The sequence below is a fragment of the Coloeus monedula genome (assembly GCF_965178545.1).
Source record: "Coloeus monedula genome assembly, chromosome: 1".
NCBI classification, from domain to species: Eukaryota; Metazoa; Chordata; class Aves; order Passeriformes; family Corvidae; genus Coloeus; species Coloeus monedula.
The window spans coordinates 39,028,900-39,053,806 of NC_138781.1; the positions used below are offsets into that span (position 1 = coordinate 39,028,900).

General features: G+C 37.1%; 1 protein-coding gene across 2 annotated transcripts in view; it reads right to left on the reverse strand.

Annotated features, from left to right (window-relative positions):
• Positions 1-22,875, reverse strand: part of THRB (thyroid hormone receptor beta) — a gene marked incomplete at its 5' end in the record, with an annotated part of 45,882 nt that extends 23,007 nt beyond the window's left edge. The window contains one exon of one of the 2 annotated variants that reach the window (XM_082285832.1): positions 22,809-22,875. In XM_082285832.1, the coding sequence (XP_082141958.1) occupies positions 22,809-22,815 (7 nt within the window). Of the gene's footprint in view, positions 1-2,314; positions 2,643-22,808 lie in introns of those variants that run through there. The other variant, XM_082285831.1, reaches the window with a different exon arrangement.
• Between the last annotated feature and the right edge of the window lie 2,032 nt (positions 22,876-24,907).

Here is a 24,907-nt window from a genome sequence, read left to right on the forward strand (position 1 = left end):
TCTTTTGTTCTTGTTTTTCGAGTTATTTTCTGAATTCTTTTGAAGTGACATAAAAATAGAGAAGTAATTAAATATGCTTTCATAAATTATAAGCTTTTCAGCATACAAAATGTTGATTTTTTTTTTTCTTCCCGGGGGAAAACAAGACTTTAACCATTTGGTAACTAGCAAGAATTCTGATAGGAAAAGAGTCCATGTGCTACTGTAAAGTACTATCTGATTTGAACAGCACATTATTAAGATTATGACAAATTTTAGATGCTAACAAAAATACCAACTGCAACAATCAAGAATCCTCATGAACACCTGTTTAGGGACTTAATTTTGTTTTAATGGGCTATTACCAAGGCTTCTCTAACAAACTCACTCGCTCCCCCAATCAATTCTGGATCAATACAGACACACATGCCCTGTGAAAAGCCTTCTGTTCTTAGGACAGGATTAAAAGATCTGTTAATTTTAAGATAGCTTGCTTAAAAGATGGAAATTAAAAAAAAAAAAAGAAGAAAAGAGAAGATGCACATGTTCCATGCAGTTTAGATCTCTTCTGCTTATCAAACTCAACATTTGCATAGGTTTGACAGAAGGGAGGCCACTTTTTATTGATTATCACAGTAATAAGGCTCTAAAGAATCGCAGAACACATTGCTCAATCTCTGTGAATGATCAATTAAAATCCTGCTAGACAGTCGGCTTCCACCAAAATTCACCGCCATTTCCTAGTGAAACTGAGGTGGTAGAAAACAAGGGCAGACAAGCAGTTTTTAAAAACAACTCTGTATTCTTTCAAACAAGCAAGTACAAAAACTTTACACAGGGCAGGTGTCAGGTGTCTGAGTACTGAAATAACTTAAAGCTCTGATCTAGGTGTATCAATTACTATTTGTAACCTTTAACATTATGAAAATGCATTCCTTCGGTGACTTTGCAACAGCAAGTCTTTATTTCTTCTAAGTTAATCCTGAGATAATTTTTTTCTTTAACCAAAAATAGGAGATGGGAAAAGTCTGCAAAGGCTATGAATTCATTAATTAAAAGCTAACAGCAGATAAATAGCCTTAAAAAGCATTTAAAGTGTTGCACAACACAAAAACATGCATTATCCACAAACACATTTAGCCTCCAATTTGATCATGTTTCTACAGCTTCCAAGAACGATTTAAAAAATAATTTTCTTTATTATGAAATACAATATTGTTCACAGTATAAAATTAAGACATTTTTCTATCAATCATACAGATTTATTGCTTCAAGGGTTAATGAATATTTTTTGCCCAAAGGAAAATATTTCAGTTTTCCATGTAGTTAATAAAATTAAACAGTCTACTTTTCACTACAAAGATACTTCAAAAGTGGTAAATGGCGTTTTCTTTATCTCTCTGGTTACATCAGATTCATCTGGATTTTGGAAAACTGAATACAGAAAATCTGGTCTTATCACAACAGAACACTATTTTGGTATAACATACTGTTTATTTTTCTTCTTTAATAATTTAATGATTTTAAAGAAACACAGAGAATGCATACTTTGTATGCGTCAGTTCAGCTGTCCGAGTTCAAAACAAACAACATCAAAAACATTTCCAAGTGTTTGTTGGTGTTTTGGGCTCTTTTTAAATCTCCTTTGCTTACTTGAAAGCAAAAGAATAAATTCTAAAAACCGGCAATGATTTAACCCTGAGGGACCAAACACTGCACACGTCTCACAAAAATATTGATTTGGATTTGCAATCTTTTGGATGCAAAGTCGTCTTTCTTGCATAGATATATTCTTGAATTTTCAGTCTTTTTTGCTCTGCATAATCAGAAACTCGTGGTTTTCACTTAAAACATAGTAATTCAAACACAATCATTTCCCCATACATATTTACAGTCTTATTTTCAAAATCTTTTGCCTGAGTTGCTGAGCAAACAGAGTTCACATTTACTGAAAACAAGGACTTAGTTTGTATGTAACCAGAAACATAGCTTTAAGATGCAGAATATATAATGACGACATTTCAGAAGAGAAACTTTCTTATCGAGCTCACTGGTGAATAGCAAAGGAACTTAATAGCCCAGGAAAGCAGAAAAAAGCGCAATATATTTGCAAATGTCTCTTATAGATTTAGAAAAAGTGCTTGGAAATCCTCATCGCTCACCGAAAACCTTACAATCACCTAGCAACCTATGTTAGTGCTGCTTTCAATTTTGAACAGGCAGCCTTCACATTCAAAGATGCATCTGAACCAACTGATGCAACTGTAAGTTTAAAGCAAAACAAAAACAAAAACAGAGGTTATTTTTTTTTGGTATTTAAATAAAATGCCCCTACCTTTCTTCTGAGAGTACGATGGCGACTGCACTTGAGAAAAAGTAGGTTTTTCTTCTGTGAAAAATTCAGGTTGGTTGTACTGATTCAGGGCCACGTCCATGTCAGAGTACTCGCTTTTAAACACGTTTCCAGGGTAACTACAGGTATAAGGCTGATTCACCGCCCAGGCCTGTTCCATATATATGTTGTTACTGTGCAGGACCTGAGCATCACAACTGCTGTAACCCTGATTATCTTCGATATATGTGCAATAATCAGTGGACTGCATATAGCAATTGCTACCAGCAGCTGGGTGCACTTCATATATTTCTTGCATACAGTAGTTCATTTTGTTAGCCTATCTCAGCTTCTACTTTACGTACACACACACATGCATACACATGCAGGCATGCATACACATGGATCGGGAGAGGAGCAATGAATATACACACACAAAGTCAGCTGCAGAACAGCCCGTTTTACTTTGGATGTGCTAAAATCCTATTTATATTGGGATGGCTTGTGAACTCCCCTGCCAGTCAAACATATTGGGAAGCAGATTTATGACAGTCAAAGGTCTTAATCTGTGACTGTAAGTTAATTCCAAGGGAAGATGGCAGTCAGGTAGCAATGACCACCAGACAAAGAAGTGACATCCTGACAACCCTCCTGTTCCCCTGTTTGTCTGGAATAATCATTTTATAAACCATTTCCAGCCTTTTCCAATATGATTAGAAAATGATTACTAAGGCGAGGACACAGTTATGTCACTGTAGTTGTCAACTTAAGTGTGAAGAATTATAAAGACTGCTTAAGAACTCCCAGAGGGGATACACTGAAAATCCTAAAATCAATAATCCTGTTTTTCAGCATTAAACCATAGAAAATCCAATAGTACTGTGCTGATGACCCGAACAGTAGTCTAGTTTTACAAAATTTAGCAACTTAATCTGTCATCAGCTTTATTGATTTTGTTTTACAGAATTACATGCATGAATCTCCCCAGCCTTCCACACGCACAATCCTCCCCACTGCCTGGTAATGCATTTACGGGAAAGCAGCTTTTCTAAACTTCAGTGATTTCAAGAAGTAATTTCTATTGAGTTCAACAGGTGGGAAACTTCAAAATAATATAATCAGCAAAAAGAACACTGCTTAAATATTATCAATAAGCTAATTGCTTTGCTATTCTGCTTTGTTATCTCTTCTGTTCCAGTAACGAAGTACTTTTAAAGAGCCTGTTTTTTGATAACAGAGCGAGAAAAGGAAGGAAGGTTTTTTGCTCATTTTGGCTCATCTGTGAACTATGAACATGTCAATGCGACTACAACAAAAACTGTATGATATCTTAATTGCTTAATGCACCCCAAACTTCAATATGGTTAATATACCTTCTTTAATTAGCCATTCTTTTTTGATCTAAAACAATTTATTTTTAACTTATATTAGCTGCTATTTGGTTTTTTTACTAGGAAAAATGTGTTTTTTCCTTACAGAACAGCTAAGATACAGTAAAACTTGTGAAGCCAGTAACAAAATGATATTCCTTTCTAATATCTGTTCTAATTATTAGGGAGCTGAATTATTACTGATTTGATAATGAGAGCTTTCTTATTTCATTCATTTTAAACTAAAGGATTGCCAAAATTACCGTGTAACTTGGTCATTTTTCTTCTAGGATGTTAAGCATACATCCAACGATCTTAATGAACACACTCTTAAAGAGTCCTCAAAAGTTCAGTAGGTAAGAACTGGGCATGACACATACATATTTTTCCCTATCCGATATTGGTTAATATTTCAGACTAATAAAAGGAGCCAACAGAGAAATATTTTCCCTTCCAACAAACAACCGTAACTAACCTATTTAAATAAGCAGCATTGCCAGTTAATGTCTAATTAGTACCAAATTCAGGACAAGTCCTTCCAAGGATCAGAGAGGTTAAAATTCATGCTTGGAGCTTTTCCCCCCCTCTAACTATAAAAGAAGCATCTTTAACATGCATTTCTTATTAACTTGTTCATAAAATAATAGTACATTTGGTAAGTCAAACTGAACTCCATTGAGATTTGTGCTACTGAAGTCAATAAAATTGCCTCCAAAATGAACTTATTTTGCTAAAGCTCTAGAAAAACTAACATTTTATTTTGTTAAGAGCACTATCAGTTACTGAAATCCAACAAGTAAAACCCTAATGAACCCTCATTCATTTACCATTATCTAAGTCAACAAATACCATTGTAAAATACAGTGTGAAAAAGCACACAATAAAAGTTAATTTTCATTTTGGTTCAGGCCCATCATCTATATTTTACAAACAGTGAGTTTGCGATAAAAAGCGTGTCTCGTGCACGATCTGATTTTTCAATAATGGATGTTCGGCACTTCATAAAAAACGCTTGTGTTTCTTTCAAGAAATTCTGCAATAGTTGTTTACACAGAAACCCCCAAACCATTCCCACTGAGGTGATGGGTTGGTAATACTGTAGTGCATGTAACACACATAGCTTGCTGAGCTTCCTTCTCCACACTCCCAATAAAATATTCCCAAGTACAGTATCTGGGTTGTTAATTTACCACAAAAAGATCCCCTGTACCACCAACAGGAATTTATGTAGAGCTCCCACAGAGGTTAGGCTGTGTTTTACAGGTTAGCAGAGCACAATACCTAGATACTTTTACACCACTCAGAAAAGCTTTGGAGAACTAGGCTTTAAATTCTTCGTGGGAGTATCTCCCATGTGGATTTGCTTTGCCAGCAAAGTCAAAATTCCCACGAATCTTTTCTTGTTTTTTCACCCTCTGATTGGATTTAGGTTTGTCACTGAAAAACGAAACAGAATTGAAACCTTGTGTAGACAGAGCTGTTCCAGCCAGGACAGCACCTGAGGAAATGGTCTTTCAACATGGCACAGCCTGCGACTTACTTTCCGTTCCAAAATAAATCCCTCAAACATTTCTTGTTTTCTATTGCTATGTCAATAACGCTTAGAAATGTGTCACATGTACTATTTTTGTCAAGAGTTACTTTAATACCGCAAGGAAATTAAATTACATGAAACTGTGAAGGATGAGGAGAAAACAAAAAAATGAATGAAAGACTTTTCCATCAAACAACAACAAAAAAAAAGATGAACACTGCCAAGAAATGTGGGTTCCTTACCTGTGATATGCTAATATTAAAGAGATTTATAGCACTGCAGATTGTTGTTCCCTTGGAAACAAATCAGTTTGAAGAACACTGCAAAGATTTTAAAAACTGAAATATTCCCAAAATATTTTCATTTTAATCTTTTAGGGTCCAATCCTGTAGGTTCATTTCATGTACTCCTTTGAATTAAATTGTCTGATACAAGACAGTCAGACAGTGTCTTTATCAAAAGTCTGAAAGTGGAGTAGAATAATATTAACAGTTTTTCTTTGTTTTGCATTCAAATTTGAATATGTGTCTTTACATCATGTCATGTTGAGCTTTCGTTGCCTCCAGCAATGTAATATCACATTTGGAATTTTATTAGTTCACAAGTGTCTGATTATGTGAACACATGGAAGTTAATCACCATCAGAATAAACCCTTCAATTCAAGCAAACAGGCCAGTGATAAACCCAGAAATTTTTATACTGTAACAGCAGAGGATCCAAAGCTCAAACCTCTCACAGCCTGAGGTGTTAGTTCATCGCTCTGAAAAAGGCAGAAATTACTTGTTGAACATGGGCCTGGAATGCCCCAAAGGTTTTTATATACTCACCCTGGTGTAAATTAGAAGTGTAGTGCAGTCAGTGATACTAACTGGACAGCCAGAAATCAGGCCTAGAATGCCTGAAAAGGGGAGTCTGCAGAAGAGACCACCTCACACTACACCATTCAGCTCTTCATTGACTCCTGTTTTACAAATTATGACTAAGACTTTCAATTACAAACAATGAAATACCCCCATTAAGATGCACTTCTGTTGTGACTTAGCTCAGTTACAAAACCCACCAAAATGAACCCACAGAAATGTTAAGGAAAGACAAAAATCCTGTGGATGATCCTCTGGAAGCTACAGCCCAACCAACAGAGGTCCCCGACACAGAAAAAAGAAATATCATTCAGTGCAATCCAACCTGCTGTGGCATATTACCTGCAAGAGTCCTATTCTCCTGACTTTTTCCAAACTGTGCATCCCTGGTCTAGAGTCCTGGGTATTGCAGTGCTGCAGATAGGGCCCCTGCACGCCGTTCTAAAAGATACTGTCGGTATGTGGGAGGTATTGCAGAGCATTCAAATCAGTCAGGGCAGAGCGCCACTTCTAAAGGACCAAATGGAAGGATCTTTTGTTGGTTGCTGTTCAGACTTCATGCATAAAGATGAATAAAAAGCGGGTATTTGGTAAAAATTTTTGCACATTTAAACATGTAGTTGAGGGATTAAACATACCGTTCTGAACTCCTCACAGTTTTGCATGCCTGTATTATCAGCTCCTAGTTTTGTAATACAAAATTTTACATGTTACAAAATAACTGTTATATCTCCTATTTATAGATTTCATTGTTGCCTGAATTGTCTCAGCCCCCTCTGATGGTTTTGGGGAAAAAGAAAAAGAAATTAGATCACTGCTTTTCTAAGCAAGCACAAATCTGCACTTTCAAATTTTGGGCCACATCCCAGACAGATCTTCTCATATCATAAGGAAAATATACTGAAAACTGTAACAGCTTTTGAGCAAAACTAATGTGGCTTTTACAACACACATGAGTTGACAAATACAGCTATCTCAGTGCCCACACAATGAACTCTTTAATGTGTGTATTTGCACCACCTTATTCATTCACTTTACGCACTATGATCAAAGACTCAAAATGGTCCCTCAGAAGTATGACTATGCAAACTTACTGTTAGAGATTAAACCAAGAAAACCTCAAACATCAGAATCCAAAATAACAACAAGCTTTTGCAAGAAATCATAAGGTACAAAGGATTATGGAGTTCTAGTGCTGAAAAGTCACAACAGCATTTGACAATTCCTGGAGTAGGTCTCAGTGGAAAATAAGACACTAAAAAATCATCATTTTGTCTATGCTACATTTATTATAGCAGTTGAAAGGAAACAAGCTAAATCTGACATAAAATAATGCCTTTTTGACATAAAATAATTTCTTTGGGTTTGCAACAGATGCAGAAAGATTCAAACTAGCTGCCTGCGGTACGAACCAGAGGAAAATCTTACTTAGACAACAGCACACCTCTTTTCTCCACATATACCAAGCTAATAATTTCTCTAAAACTGCTCCTTTCACAAAACCCACTGTACCTCAGTTATGACATGACACTAAATTTGTCTGTGACTCATAAAATGCCAGTGTGATGTGCCTTTTATTGAAATACTTCAGACTCATTAGTCTGCTTGGATAACAAAGAATGTCATAGTTTATATTTAAACGTTCAGATTCACTACAATTCCAGTTATCCCTCAAAATATTTCCGACACCTTGAATAAATTTGGTTAAAAGAGAATGGAGCTTGCTCTTTCCTGATCAGGACTCCTCCAGGGATAGTGCATGCTTTTTCTTGCACTATTCATGACACGGGTAGGTAGCACAGAGTCTCATCAACGCTCGCTGAAAGCGCTTGCTCCTTGAGACGTCAGCCAACAAACGGGCTAACAAAACTCCTGAATAATGTCTGACAACTTTTAAGGCGGTCCCTGAACAAATATTACTAAAAGTAATTATAGACCTGTGACCCAGACAACCCAATTTGCTAAGCCTCCCCATATATCATAATTGGAAGACCCTGTTAGCGGACATCAGTTAATTACAGAGCTTATCTCTTGAGAAAGTAATGGCCAATACTTAAAATGTGTACCTTTTTTGAGTCATTCACTACCTCAACTTCACATGAAAACATCAAGGTAAGAAGTTTCATTTGTTCAAAAACAAAACCAAGCAGAAAGCAGGCTAATTTAGCTTGTCATAACATAATTAACAGGCTCCTGGATGGGACTGTCTGGGTTTGGTAGCCTCCTGACAGCCTTTAGTAAGACGTTAAAGCGATCAACACCTGACATCTGTTAGCAAAGAGGCATTCTGAGGTAAAGCACAACTAAATCTAAAGAAATCAGGTACTTAGACCAGTTTAACTTTTTCATGAGGTGATATCCTGCCTGACACTGTAATCTTTCTTCCTGGAGTGACGCAAGACTTAAGTAAAAGAAAACAACTTGTAATCCCCTCCCTCCCAATATACAGTAATTATTTTTTAGGCAAAGAGCAATGAAGAAGAATTTATCCAAGTTTATAAAGGAATAAGAATAACTTAGGCACTACATTTGTGCTAATACCTTAGCAACTGTGATTCTTAAAAGGAATTCCTTCAGTGTGAACAAAACAACCTGAGAGAAAATGGTTTATCCTCCTGACTAGTGAGGCAGAGAATATTCCTAACAAGAAGTCCCACTTGAGCTCGGTACCTGCACTTACTGAGGCTTTGGGTATGGTTAGTAATAAGAAAGAAGGCAAACAACACAGTCACAGGTGGGAGCTGAACACCCTGAAAGCAGAAAAGAATGCTTTCTTTTGTCTTTGCATTTTAATGTATCAAAGATATGCTTTATTAAAAAAGGCCAGGTTCAGAAAATATTTTTGATCAGCTTATAAACATCACAAAGAGAGAGACAAATACTTTTTAAAAGCCCTAAAGTAAGAAATATTATTTTGTATTAGGTATCACACAAAAACCCCCAGTAAGCACTCATCACATTGCCATAATGGCTCTTCACAAAGCTATTAAATTAAATAGAAGAGAAAACTAAAAACCACAATTACCACTGATGAAAAAAAAATTTAAAAAAGGTTGGTAGTAAGAAAACACCCCCACATAATAATGCTTTTACCAATGGCCAAACCCCTGACAGTAAACAAAGACATAACCTGGTTTTGCTTTGTTTTGTTTTTTTCTAAACGCAGCATTTGCTGTGTCCTGCATGATAACATTATTTACCTTTACACTTTTTTTCTTCTTTTTGGTATTCCTGGGCACTTGACATGATTTGAAAGTTTGCTTTTGTATGGCCTGGCTGTAAAATTGTACTAGTCCAAGATGAAGCATGTAGGCATTGCGAAAGCTGCTGTCCATTCTTCTGGATATCATAATTTTTGATGTGTCTTTTCCTACAGAAACGATTTTCTGTTATGCCCACTAAATTCCATTTCTGATTTCTGTCAGGAAGGTGAATCAGTCTGTCCCACAACAGGAGGCCACGTCCTGGATGTTTGGCAAATATTGCAGGGCTACAAAATGTTGGCTTTGCCAAAATCTTGCTCAGGTGTGGAGTTTTGGAAAGCAAGTGGTTCCCCAGCTCTCCTGATGCTGTGGTATTCCCGTGCATCTCCACTGGACTGCACTGATATGATGCAGAACCTTTCAGCCATGCCCATTCAGCCACCATAGTTCCCCTTCGGTACAAGTAAATATAAAATTTTCCTGTCTGAGAATCCTGAAAAAGCAGGCAGATCTATGTGGACAGGCTAACACTAGATGTAACTTCCACAACATCACAACTGCAACATGGGCCCCAGGGCAAGTTACCACCGATTTATTGCCTTGCTCATATGATCATTTGAGGTCTTGTAGGTCGAGGCTGGTCGTGAACAATTGTCAGATACTTAAACACAAAACATCAAGGATTCAGCCTTGTTTGACTTTGCTCTTATCGTAGGCTGACCTGAGAGACACTCTGTTACCTAGGTATGACATTCTTATGTGGGCATGCTTAGCAGTTCCGTTTTTGCTACCTACTGCCTTTCTCTGCTTGTGGTCACAGTGGAGTATCAGAGATGCTAATTTTATCACAGGAGCACGGACACTTGGCTCTGGCGTGGATAATGAACAACACTAAAGCTGCATGATTTTATCTATCTGCTCATTACTTATTCTTTGGTATAGAAGAAACTGAGATACCACCAGCTGATAAATTTGTGAAACTAAATACAGCCCAATTTCTATTTTTGGGCAGCAAAACTAAATTCCGTAGAAATGACCCATCAACAATAATATTCTGTATTTAAAGAAATTATTTTATTTTATATTATATGTAACAAAATTCAAATACAAAATAGCTGTTTAACTTGTATAAAGAAAATAGCAAATTCCAGACATTTGATGACTGATACCCACAGTGATTTTAATCATAGTAAGATTGTGCTGTTCTAATCAACCTAAGAATTAATTTTATATACATTTCACCCAGTAAAATAACATATTAGTAAGTAAGTGCACGCTAAGTGATTAACTTCCAGATAAAAATTATTCAAATTAACTTGGGATTTCAGTTACCAGATCTATCATAATATTGCTGTTTCTAAATCTTTTGTCTTAGGACTTCTCTTAAGTGGAAGTCTTAAGTTAGTACAGGACAAATTCAGGAAACTTAATCATGGTTAGTTTTAAATACTGTTATCCTATGTTAGTTTCTGTATGTACATACAGCTTTCCTCAATATGTTATTTAATTTTAGATGTAAACCCCTTTTTTCTGCTAGGAATACAAGCTCACCTGACATTTGCAGCTACAAGTCCATTTCTTTTACTTGCTGTATCTCAGCTGGACATCAATAACATGAATTTGTGTGAGAAAGTACCTGGCATCACAGACTTCAACGTAAAGGGCAGGTAAGTTACCCACATAATTTGCCCTTACTTACTTACTTCTGACTTTAAAATCTGTTCTTAGTTCAGACTTGAATTTCTTAGTAAAATTAAAAATGAATTCTAAATGCAGGTAATATGGCAAGAGAATATCACTTGTAGGAGAATAATCAATTTAAAATAGAATAGTGAAAGTAACGCAGAAAATACTAGGCAATTAAAAAGAAAGAACAGAATATACATTTTTTTTCGTAACTTGAACACTTTGATATTTTCTTGACTTCATAAATTTAAGCTCAGAGGGAGAAATAGGATTTTTCTGATATGACCCTCTGGGAGCTGAGAACTTTCCTCTAAGGTCTGAACTTAGGCACTTCATTTTCTGTGGCAGAAAGAGGAACTGTGCACTACAACCCACCCTTCCTCTAGACTTTGCATAACCTCAAACAGTGTTTCTGGTTCAGTACAAGGCTACTCTACCTTGAATTCCTTCACATCCAAAATATCTCCCTGCATGGATGATACTGCATCTTCACAAAATGCAAGAGTCAGGCATGAGCAATACATATATTAAAAACATAGGCATTTCTATAACACCCTCATAAACAGATCCATGCTTTGTCAGCTCCTTGAGCAGGCCAATGATGCCACACAATTCTTGACCTTGTTTAGAATGTCAGTTATCTTCTCAGTTACTCAGGTCTTGCTATTAGTCCTCAAGATCAGTGATTCATAATCCAGGCTGTTCAATCTCATTAAGCAAAAATTTCTATACCTTTTCCACAAATTTATCTTTGATATCAAAGACCATCTTTGCTGCCTTTTAGCCTATGAGGATTTGTGTTACCTTTGATTTTAATTAAAACCCATACATTCATGACTATGGTAAAAATTCTGTTCCCCAAGGATTCAGAGAGGGTTTCACACAAGGCTTATAGATTTTTAACTTTAACAAGGAACTCTAAAACCCTTCATAACTTAAAAAATAAAATCAAAACATATTTTCCAGTTTCTGTGTTTGCAAAGCATCTGTGGCACTTTGAAATATGATTATAGACACATTTAAACTATGAAGAGAAATTGATTCTGTTACAATTTCCATCATTTGCAATTTATCCAGGCAGAGTTTACCAAGGCTAGCCAAACATCAAGAAGCTATATCCTATCTTTTCCTTTTAGTTCCCTCTGAGATTTGTCTCACTATTTTGTCTGCCACATTAGCTACAGTTCATTTAACTTCACAAGTTTCTACTCTATCTCAAAAATTCTTCTCAGTCACCAGGGACATTTCACATTCAAGTTTTGCTAGACAAAGATTAAGTTGTAAGGAACTACCACTGAGGGATCTTATATTTTGTCTCCTTTTCTTGTACTTCATATACTGTGGCACAGTGGATGTTTACATCTTAAATTACCATTCATCTTATTATAATGTTAAATTAGTTTCATGAGAGGACTACATTATTTATTCTACTCCATTGGTTTTAACATATCCTGCGTGAATTTCTCAAAGGCTTTTTTTATTTTTTTCTATTTTTTTTTTTTTTTTAAACAAAAAACAGTTGAAATCTCCTGCATCTGCTCTTGGTCTTGTCAACCCAAAATCTTTGATAAAGGGTAATAATGTAATTTTGTCTGCGCTCCTTATTTGTAGGAGAAGCATCTCTCTCTCCCTCTAGCTACTGTTCAAATGGCTATAATCACGGCAGAAAGCTGTACAGCCTACTGGGATGAACCACGACTAAAACCACAGGCCCTGTTTTATAGTTAAGGGAGACTAATAAGCAGGGCTGGAGCTCTTCTCATGAAGGAATCATCAGGCAATTTCAAAATGCACACTGTAGCAATAAGTGGCATCCTAGCACTCAACAGGTCAAAGACTTCCTCAAATTCCCATCAGAGGGTCTTTAAAGGGAAGTTTGTTTTACAGAAGCAGAAAAGTTTCAGCAGATGAACTGCCCATTGAGCTTAACTAAAAGGATAGGCAAGGGAAATCCCTCAGAATTCTTTTATTATAGGCCAAAGCAAAGACTCCTTAATGAGTGATTGTAAAGGTTGGCCTGTTCTCAGACATGCAGTGTTATCTGAATGTCTGTATATAAAGGACTACAAAAAAAAAAGGAACAATTCATTTGTTTTCATCTCAATTATGCGCATTTTTCCCCGATTCTCTACTAGCATCTGCCAACAGTGGTCAAAGAAGCGATACATAAAAAAGTCTCCCTTTTTTAGTACAACTCAAGTGAAGAGAGTCATTAAGTTGTTTCTTCCAGAAAGATGGGAGGTGGTAGCCAGCCAGCCAGAAGGACAGTGTTTCCTGCTGGAACGAGCTGTGTACCAACCCTGAACTTTGATCCCGACAAAAACTGAGTGCACGAAATAGGACCAAAAACTACACTGAAAGAGTGCCTGTCCCCCATGCTCACAGTAACCTTAGAGGCGCTGCATTAAGTTCCCCCTGCTGAGCCCTGAGAACTGCACTAATTTTCCTTGCTTAGAATCTGCCCAATCAAGGCTGGATTTGCATTACTGTTATTACTATTACTGCTTTATACCACAGTAGCTCCAGCTGACAGCTAGATCCATTGGTGATAAAAGCTGCTGTGACCACACAGGCAATCAGTCCCTGCTCCTCAGAGACTGACTACACTGCTCACACTTTTTGGGGGAGTGCAAACATTTATTTTTCACCCCCAGCAACAGGCTGTCACTTAGGCAAAAGGTAAATTAACAGTTCTGAGATGTCAGAGGATTGCTCTTTTCCCAGTTACAAAGACACTTCCTCTAACAACAAAAAGTTATTTTACATTCCAAAACTGCTCACAGCAGAATTCCTACAGAAAATTCTCTCTATACTGTATTTCAATTTGCAGCTGATCAAAATAGTATCAAGTAGGAGAACAACTTAGAGAACTCTGAATTGTCATTAACTTACTCAATTGCAAAACTTACATAATAAAGTTTTGCCTTTTTGGATATTTGGGGTCTACTGAAAACAGCAGCAAAGACAACAGCACTTCACTGGTTTGTTTTTTTCGTTTTGCCATTGAAGTATGCAAGCATGTAAGGACACTGAAGTGGGCTGGCTTCAGAGAGATCGACTAAGGCAAACATAATCAGGATTAGGACTGAGGGGTGCACAGTAGGTTGATGAAGCAGCCTAGCTTTGTATAGACCCAGTCCAGTAACACTAGACGATTTTTACTTGATGACTTGAGAGAAAAAAAGAAAAAAGCAACAATTAAAAAAAGCTACAATTAAAAGATATGTCCCCAGTAAATTTTAACACCTGATTCATACTTTGTTCAAGCATTTTAAATCACACAAAGTAACTATAAGTAAAAGCATGTAAAATTTTCATGTGTGTTTCTGCTGGGGAAGACAAAACCATCTGTGCCAGACAAGCCTAAGGTTTCATTTCTTCTCATTAATCTTGCTGTCAGTTCACAGCATTCTATTTTCTCTGATTAATTTTCTTCTTCTCTTCTCCTCCTCTTTTCTCTCCCATCCTTCCATTTTCTCCCAAAAAACACCATAGCATCTTCTCCTTATGCTGCTTTATAAAAGAGGGAAACACTTCACAACTGAGTTTCTCAACTTTTAAACTAGGCTCACATGATCATTGAATAAGCAGAAGGATGGAGCCCAGCTCACACAGAGTAGCCAGACTCTTCTTAAACATGCAAATTCTGCCTTTGTAAATGTGCTAAATAAAACCTTTGAGAACATGTGATTCCTTTCCTGAATTTTTAAAACATAAAAGTTACATTGCCTATAAGAAAAAAATTGTAGACTGAAAGGAACTGTAGCAGGTAGAACCAGCGATGTCTACTGGAACCATTAGGTGGTTTTCAATATTTCAGAAACCCATGCATATGGCTATGCCCGTAGAAGTATACAGACAGGGTTATTTAATCCAGGACTGTTGTCCTGCTACTTGCTTTAGCAGTGGCAGTATTATAAAATATTTAAATATTACATTTTAAAATATGGATTTCAAGATAAATTAAATTTCAATATTTCCCATCTTTTGGACAAGTATTAAATCATGAAAGAAGAGCGCACAGATAATTACAATAAACTTTTTAAACAGTTTCTAATGTGTAAGAAAAGGCAGTATTAGGAAACTTGTAATAAACAGTGTAATAGCTTTATCCTTGTTCTCGATATATCTTACTGAGCTTCTTCTCTGAATCAGTGCAATCACTTTTTAAAAACACACTAAATTTCTACTAACTGTTAAAGTAATACTACACATATACTTATCAAGAGCTGGGCTTGACATTATGCTCAAATTCTTAAACATGAGAAAAAATTAATCAGAGAAAGAGAATATCCAGAAGAACATGACAGTTCATCTGTAAGTTAACCAGAGGTGGGTTCTGAGCACAGAGAAGTAAATGGATCATGGTTCAGGGTTTTGGTATGTAAAGAGCTCTCTGAAAACCTGCCCTTTGAGGAATGAACAGGAATTGTGTAGGCCTATATGGAATCTTCTAGCAGCTGCAGATAAAACAAACCTACTAAAAGAAATTAATGAGCAAAGCTATAGAGGGAAAAGCAGTAAAATACCAGGGCACACAATGGAACTAGAACAGTGGTGCTAACCACTACAGCCACATAGATGCTAAATGCATTCTTCCCTCTCATAGTTCTGTACAACACATGGGAGGGAGTTTTTCTGAGAAGAAGCTATACCTGAGCACAGCAGTTCTGTTCAAACCACAGGGCTCACCTGGCTGCTGTTCTCCAACAGGAGTCATAAGTGGATACTCAGGGAAGAATAAGAACAAAGCAAGCACATATGAGAGTTCCCACCTAGAGTCTCCCAATCCCCAGCTACTTGTCAGCCCAAGGGACTGCCTGAGCCCTTGTGGCCTTTCTAAAATGTAGCAATACGCAATGGATCTCTCTTTGAAATATAGCCCAGTCTACTCTTGAGTACATTTCTTGTATTCACAAACCCCTCTGGCAAGGAATCCCAGTGTCTGTCTTTTTATGTGTAGAATCACCTCCCTTTGTTTGTTATAAAGCAAGATTGATTTAATGCCCAACAGACAGCAATTCACCTCTCCAGGGCTCATTTTGCAGACTACTGTTTGTGTGAATACGGGAATGTTAATGGATATTTACTCTCTTCATGTTGTGTTAGATAATTCCTGTAATGCCTGGGAACCTACTAAAATAAAAGTGAGAAGACAAAACACCATTTTCAGAATACAGCTCAAAAATACATAAAATAGATCGTTAAATACAAGTAAGTTACAGTGAAACCATTTAGGAAATCACTCAAATCACTTCCACAAATCACTTCAGATCACCGTCACCTTTTTCTAAAATCTGGATTCTGAGTACTATTTTTGTCATGAGCTTTCAAATCAATTCATATGGTCTTTCCCTAATCTCTCATTAGACCTTCCACTTGTTCCCACTGGGGAATGGACAGTATATTTGGCCACTGCTTGCTAACGAAATCCTGGGAATACATGCACATAACTGAAGCCCTTTCTTTTTTCAAGGTGGTGAAACAGTCCAAGTTATTTTAGTTCTAGAATTGCTTAAAGAGATAGTCAGTATCTTAAAATAACACCCCTCATTGAAGGACTGAGGTTTGAGTAATGGCCAGGTAAAATAAACAAAGATACTAAAACTAGCAGTCTTAACAAATATGTAATTTGTTAAAGACAGAAAAATTAAATAAACAAATAAAGTTTGCCCAAACAATGCAGTTGAAGACTTCTTCAGTAAAAAAGACAAACTTGGATGTGACAAGAAAATTCTTTTAAACTTCAAATAAACTCAAGATTGGTACAGGTCTAAAGCATTTTCAGAAACACAACAAAGCAATAATGAAAGTCTGGGCTTCGTGTATTTCAACATTTACACATTTCCTGAAACATTTGTCTTCCTCTAGGATAAGCACTGCAGCAAATCTGATGCTTTTAAAGAACATAATGAGAGGTGCCTTTAGTGAATGTAAAAGGTATTTTGTTTATATGGAAATAACTGGAAAATGCCTGATTGGATTGATCCTAGAGTTTTACCAACAGCTTTACAATTGGAACAAAAAAAAAAAAAAAAAAAAAAAAAAAAAAAAAAAATTGCAGTCCTCTCTACATATAGGAATCAGTACCAAGGGCAAGTGTTGTAAGTCCATTGCTTTGACATACAGTTACCAGAAGAAATAAACAGCAGCTGTGGTCAGGCTTTTGAAGATCATAGAATGGCAGGCTGCAACTCCTGTGGCAAGCACAGCAAAATGTTTTATTTTATAGGCTAGTGGAGAAGACAGAAAAAACAGAAGGACCTTTAAAATAACTACTCTAAAAGCTTCTTGCCTGTGAAATGAACAAGTACATTTTATACTGACAACCCTTTGCAGTCCTCCTAACCTGATGCCAGTAGCGAAACACAGCTACACAGTCTAAGAATTATACTCAAAATGTCAAACACAACAGTCTGCTCCCATCAGAAATAAATGTCAGAAAAATGAGTTAACAAAAGAAATAGCTCTGGCTTAAATAAAACTACTATAGAAAGGGACTACATATACTGAGTGATCATTAAAAACAAAATAGAAAAGGAAAAACATATCAGCATTAACATAATAAAATGTACTTAAAATGACTAGCAAATGCTACAAAACTAAAAAAAACCCTGAAAACAAAAAACAAAACAAAAAACCCAAACCAAACAAAAAACCCCTAAACAAACATAAAAACAAGTTTGTTTTCTCCCTTCTTTGTGAAATCTAACCAGATCCCTCCCCCTTTTTTTTTTGAAAATGTGTAATTTTCTGTGGAAAAAACAGGAGGTATTCTTAAGTTGGAAAGAAAACATCAGCATATTAAAGAATTGCATAAAATTTGAAACATTATAAAATGTTTAACAGACTACTTGGCTTTTGTATTTATGTAGCACTTTTACAAAGCACTTTTTAAAATATTAAATTCTGAACCATAAAAAAAAGGTAAAATTAACCCAGAGTGTCTGTAACCTAGAACTTGGCAAGTGTGATATTTTTAACTGCATATTCAGAAATATGCTTCTAAGTAATAAGAGCCATCATGGAGTGATTCATAGCTTCATGCAAAAACATCCCACAATATAAATCTTGTTAACCTTTTGAAAATCCCCAAAAGCTCATTACAAAGCTGCTGAATCCTGGCATAACAAAACCTTATATTAAAGTATTTACTGTCCTCCTAAAAAATCCGTTACTTGAAAGAAATAATACACTTGATTTAGTTGGATTTTATCATGGTCTGGCAGGCACAGAAGTGTCAGACAGTGATGTATGTCAAATTAAATTATCCTAAGAAATTTATTATAGAAATATGGGAGAAATAATTTCTCAGCTAATATTAAACAATAAACTGTTCTCCATCTGAATTAATGTCAAGTTTACAGAGTAAGGAGCATTACAGTGAAAAGACTCATGAAGAAAATGTGGTACCTTTCCTATTCTATTACTTTTCCCAGTTCTTGGAAACTACGTGCAACACCCTTGGAGACACTGGTTTTCAAATGGATTTGTTGCACGAAAGCTGATTAATTTTCTTCTCCAAATGAGGGACCTGTTTCAAGAAACGTTGCATATTAAATTCTACTTACTGAAAATATGCATTTATGACATTTAAATTATATTCCCCAAGGTAAGCACTTAATTTTATTATAATTCCTATCTTGATCTAACTTTACGGTCAAACAGAACAGTGTGGATATTTGAGTAGAAGCACAATGACTGAGTTGATTTTGAAGCTCCCAAGTAAAAGCAGAGTAAAACCCTGGTCTTACTGAAATCAGTGAAAGAACTGCTGCAGTTTTTACTGGAACCACTATTCCACTCCTTACATTCTCTCTTCATCTGCCATGAAGGTAAAAATTATGAGATTTATTGTATCCTACAAATACTATTTTCTAGGTTTTAGAACCCATTCTTGAATTTCTTCTTCAGTTATCACTCCAGTAAATAAAGTAAGATGAAGATATGTCGCTGGGTTTGTCCTACATTTTGGGAGAAAATGTACAGAAGGGAGCCTCCAGTGATAGCTATTGCCAGTGAATAGTGATGCTAAACCAGAGTGCTAAAATAGAAAGAACTTTTAAAATTATGTTACACATTAATTTAAAAACATTATTTTCTCGATGGGAAAATAATACTTTCCAACCTTTTTTCTATTCTATTGTGCAAATGTATGCACAAGGAAGAATGTGTGCCGTTATTTCTGAGATAGCCCTGATTTTAGAATGCTGATAAAATTTTTTTTCTCAGATCTTACTCTGTGGGCAGCAATTGTTGGTGTCAACTTTAAAACTGCTGATGAATGCTGTTGCTGCAGCCCAGAAAACCAATCATACCATGGGCTACACCCAAAGCAGTGTCGCCACCAGAGCAAGGAAGGAGATTCTGCCCCTCTATTCCCCTCTCATGAGACCCCACCTGGAGCACTGCATCCAGCTCTGGGGTCCTCAGAGCAGGAAGGACATGGACCTGTGAGTCCAGAGGAGGGCCACCAAGGTGATCACAGGAATCAAACACCTCTCCTATAAGGAAAGCTTGAAAGAGTTGAAACTGCTCAGCCTTGAGAAGGGAAAGCTCTGGGGAGACTTTATTGTGGCTTTTTAGTACCTGAAGGGGGCCTATAAGAAAGATGGGGACAAACTTTTTAGCCTGTTGCAACAGGACAAGGGGTAATTGTTAAACTGAAGGAAGGTCAATTTAGATTAGATATAAGGAAGAAGGTTTTTACAATGAGGGTGTTAAAACATTGCAACACGTTACCCAGAGAAGGTGTACCCTATCCCATTCACAATTAGGTTGGATGGGCATCTGAGAAACCTGATCTAGTTGAAGATGTCTCTGTTCATTGCAGGGGGGTTGGACGAGACAACATTTATAGGTCCTTTCCAACCCAAGCCATTCTGTGATTCTATAAAAGACAACCCACGTTTAATAAAAACAATGTTTCAAAACAGAAAAGCTAAACTTTTAGATTTGCTTTGTTACTTTTAAGTGTGTGATGGCTCATCTGAAAACTATTTACTTTACCAAGCTTCAGTTAATGAGAACAGAATGCGTCTGTCTCAGAGATAGTACTCAAAGACATATTATGTCCACCTCTCCCTCTCCTAAAGCATCCCTTTACCTCAGTGTTTGGTCATCATCTGTGCTAGTTGTAAAAAAAACTAGTTCAGCAAGTCCTGACACCTGGAATAGGCAGAGTTGCAAAAGCAAACTGACAAACATTGTGTCTACAAAACCTGTAGGTCCAGCTTTTCACCTGTCTGCTTCTTATGACATCAAGTACCCAATATTAGGTGTTCATTAACTCTATCTGTATTGCTGGGTGAACTCTGACTGCATTCTAAGAAAAAGGAAGAGTAGCTTTGACTTCATTAATTCAGTCTTTGTGTTTCGGTTTAGCTTTTTGCATGCAAATATTTTACCTCATACATTCACTCTGCTTTTTATTTTTAATTTTATTCACTTGTAAGTAAGGGCTTCTGTATTTCTGGAATCTTTCTATGATACCCATAACTTTGAAATTCCCAAAATAATTTTGACAAACTAGAACTCCCTCTATTAAAAGCTATAAGCATGTAAAATAATCACACCAGTATGTGTTTTTAAAGATGAAATGTCAAAATATTCAAAATATTTTTCTTATGGAAACTGCAAATGTACTAAAGCTTAGCTTTACTGTCAAGGTCAAATTCTAAAATCTCCTGTCAGAAAAATTTCTCTACATTGCACTAGAACCTGAAGGCTTTCAGGCAGTACCTACAAGAGGAAAATACATACTGCAGTAGAAACATAACATATGGGGAGAGAAATTATCTACCAAAAATACAGAATAATACAGCCTGTTATTTTAGCCAATTGGTTTGGTTTCATATTAGATTCTGCTCCCATATTCCAGTGACTCAATAACAGACTCTAAACTTCCATTATCATTCATTAGAAAAGGACTCTTTTCTGGCTCTGGATGGTGGTATTTATGAAGTTTAAATACAGTTTGAAAGACTTTAATTTCATCCATGCTTCTTTTCACGTTTACACTCATGTCGGGAATGTCATTCCTTAACCAGAAACAGAAAAGATGAACATCTCATAATGAAAAGTGCTGGACAACTACAGCTGTACAAACAGTCATCTCCATCTCAACCTTTTTTTATTATTATTATTTTCTTTGTACATATTTGTTCTGCTGACTTCTGTCAAAAGAAATGCAGAAAATGTAGGTGCTTTCAATTAGGCTTTGTGTGTCACTGAGTTTAGCAGAGCTGCCCTGCCAGGGGCAAGCCCAGGGAGACAAGACTAGTTAGAGTGCTAGCGGAAAATCTCCATAAACCCACCCTCCACAGGAAGCCACAGATCCAACAGATAAGGTGAGGATAAAGTGGGTACACTGTGTTTCCTTCCTCATCTCTTGACATCACACAGCAGAAGCTATTAACTATTCCCTCCAAAACCACACCAATGTCAAGCCCTGTAGTAAAATGCCATAAAACACAGTTAACATGAGACAGGGGAGAGCACAACAGAGAGTTGGAAGAGAACAAGTTACATGCCAATCCTTTGAATTCTTCCAAAACAAGTATTTGCCAAATGAAATCACCATGCCCAGAATGCCTGCAGGACAATGCAAAACCACTCTAGTAGGGCCTGCCAATGCAGCCTAAGGACACTAACTCTTTCCTGATCCTCATGTGGCAGTGATGCTAAGTCAGAGCCTGACACACCAACCAAGGGTCAGTATTCCACTTCATTCTACAAAATGCCTCATTGCCCTCTTCTTCCATCTTATATCCATCTCTGTTTCAGTGGGCAGCAAAGAAACCATAAAAAGACACACCTTTTCATGTTATCAAATAATATGTTTTACTATGAAAGCATGTATTTATATAATACTCTGTTTCTTCCCATGAATTTTACCCTCTGCCTCTTATCTACAAACCTAAAGCCAGAAGACCTTCTTTGTTGGTGAATGCAGCTTGCTGGCCAGTACAAATGGATGGGAGCCTTCTAAGGAAAAGGAAAGGATATTTGATCTGCATAGACTAAATAAGCTGTCTCTTTGCCAGAGCACCAGGAATACAGTCTTGTTAATAATGATTTTTCCTATGTAGCACATGCTGCATTTTACAAACAGGTTTTTAAAAGGTCCCCTTTAAGCATTTGGCTCTTGAAATACACATTGACAAACAGTATCAGTAGAACATTTTCTTACGCAAATTGAGAATACTAAAACAAATTCTGGAAGTCTGAAATTCTCTGGCCTTCTACATTATCTCCACGTAATAAGCACATCTTTCTACATACCCTGTTCTGGGATTAGATACAGGGGGGGTTTGACACAGCTAATTTATGTGTAGCCTTCAGATGCTTTGCAACTGGTAGGGATAAGATGGTTAAGGAGGCTTAAAATGGTTAATGGTCATGTCAACTCTGGATCTTCATGCCACCTGCAGACTTAGTCAATAATTCTCTAAAGTGTACTTGGCAATCTGTGTAAAATAAGTTTGACTGTCTCACTTTGAAGCTCAGGGGATATATCCATGTTACAAAACAACTTAGACCAGGATACTCAGCAGAAACTGTTCCTGTGCTGGCAGCTTCAGCAGGAATGCTGAAGTTGGAACATGCATTTAGAACACAACTAGGCTCTGGAAGGCAAACCAGGGAAGATGAGAGTTTCAAAAATGTTGGGGATGATTACTATGTGTCCCACATCTCTGTGCTCTAGGTAGAGGAAAGATTTCCATTCCCAGCACCAATGAATTCAGAAATTGTTAAGTAAGTATTTTTCAGTAAATATTTAGTAATAATCACTCCGGAACAGCAAGAAATATTGCATAGGTGTTCTTATGAAATATGATTACCTGACATACTGCTGGGAGTTATGGATATGTAATCATTCTTGTCCTTCTTCCGTCACCAATGTCACCTGCCAAAAAAAAGGAAAAAAACCCCCATGTAATACGTCCATAAATGCACATCTGCAAATTACCATTAACATTTAAGCAAGATGGAACATTCTGGACCTTGAATAGTGTGGTCCATGTCTGATAGCTTAACACATTAAATTCAAAGCACCTTGCTTAGCGTTATGAGGTAACAAATGTAAATCAGGTCCAAAGCATGGTGGACTGGAGGAGCTGCGGCTAACAGTGATTTGGAAGCAATGTCTAAAGGCTTGTGCCTACTGGTGCAGAAAAAAAATACTTTTACCCACTTCATGGAACACTTTCCATTATTTTTTTTTTTCAGAAGATCCTCTAAGTCTAATATGTAACTTTAGGAGCTAACTGGTTTCTACTTTACAGTTTCTAATGATACATGCACATTACTCTCAGGTTCAGTAAAAACAGGATTCAAAGGAATTAAAAATTCTCTTTTACAGTTACACCAATTCTTCCTCAGTCATTTGAAACCAAAAGTCTATTGACTTTTACAAAGTTCTGAGATGTAAACAGTAATTTTACTCATTTGGTAGAAAACTAATTTAGATGTATTTAATACTTAACTTTTGAACAATGTCCTCTTCTATTTTATTATCGAGACACCTGCAGCTGTGAAAAATTGAATCTGGCATTATAAAGTTTTGGTTTAAATATTTAGGTTGTTTCCCCCTTTCATATGTCCATACACATACGCTGACATACTAACTACACTCTTTTTCTGTTTGGTAGCAAAGATTGAAGCCCTGCAAACTAATTTAGAGCCAGGAAAGAAAGTCATGGATACCAGTTATGATACCATCCTTCAGCCATGTCGGTATTTATACCAGCCCTCATGTTTTTCACACAGAGCATCACAGGCAGCATGCCCTTGTTCAGCCGTCCCTGCCCAAAACACAGTGCCCAGCTGGATGATCCCAGCTCGCTCCCTAGTTTAAGCGCCAACAATCTAACCCAAGCAGAGACAATCCTAAAGGCATTACTCCCAGAATAGAGACAAGATCTCATTAGAATTTTTATGTAAGAAATCCCCGGCCTACAATTGACCCCATTAATGCCTGATGTTTGTGGAAAACTAGCCTGAGAACAGAGTCACGCTCTCTGGAACATCCCCCTGCACTCAGCACTGGTGAGGCCACACTTCAAGTACTGTGTTCAGTTTTTGGCCCCTCACTTTAAAAAGAACATTGAGGTGCTGGAGCGTGTCCAGAGAAGGGCAAAAAGGCTTGTGAAGAAAACACATCCTGTGAGGAAGGGCTGAGGGAGCTGGGTTTGTTTAGCCTGGAGGAGGCTCAGAGGGAACCTCATCCCTCTCTACAACTCTCTGAAAGGAGGCTGTAGTGAGGTGGGGGTCAGTCTCTTCTACTGTGACTGCAGTGAGAGGACCAGAGGAGATGGCCTTCAGCCGAGCCAGGGGAAACTCAGATTAGGTATTAGGAAAAGTTTTTCACTGTTAGGCCAGTCAGTCATTAGAATAGGTTGCCCATGGAGGTTGTAGAGTCACCATCCCTGGAGGTATTTAAGAGGTGTCTGGATCTGGCCCTGGGTGGTGTGCTTTAGTGATTTAGTGGTTACAGTGTTAGATCTGGATTGATGGTTGGACTGGATGTTTTTAAAGGCCTCTTCCAACCTTGCTGATTCTATGATTCTATGATCAAGAAACACCTGTCTTTTAATATTAGTGTGGAAGTGACATTTTAAAGAGGAAGTAGAACCTCTCTTAAATTGTCCTGATCATCATTTTATGGTAAGAAACTGAACTTTGTTAACAAACTTGTGGATTTTATTTCTCTCCATCCATCCAGTGCCATAGCCCTGTCCGTATTTCCTCTTGGCCACCGCCTCCTCACACAGGGAGTCTTTCCCTTGAAATAAATATCCTCCCCTAGCAGCAGGCTGAACATCGAGCGCATCTGCTGTGTTTAGGCAGGGGTCACAACGAGACAGCAGGTGAGCCGCACTACCGGGTAATTAATGCATCTGGGACGCGGCCCCGCCGCTTCACCTCAGCCCATCGGCCT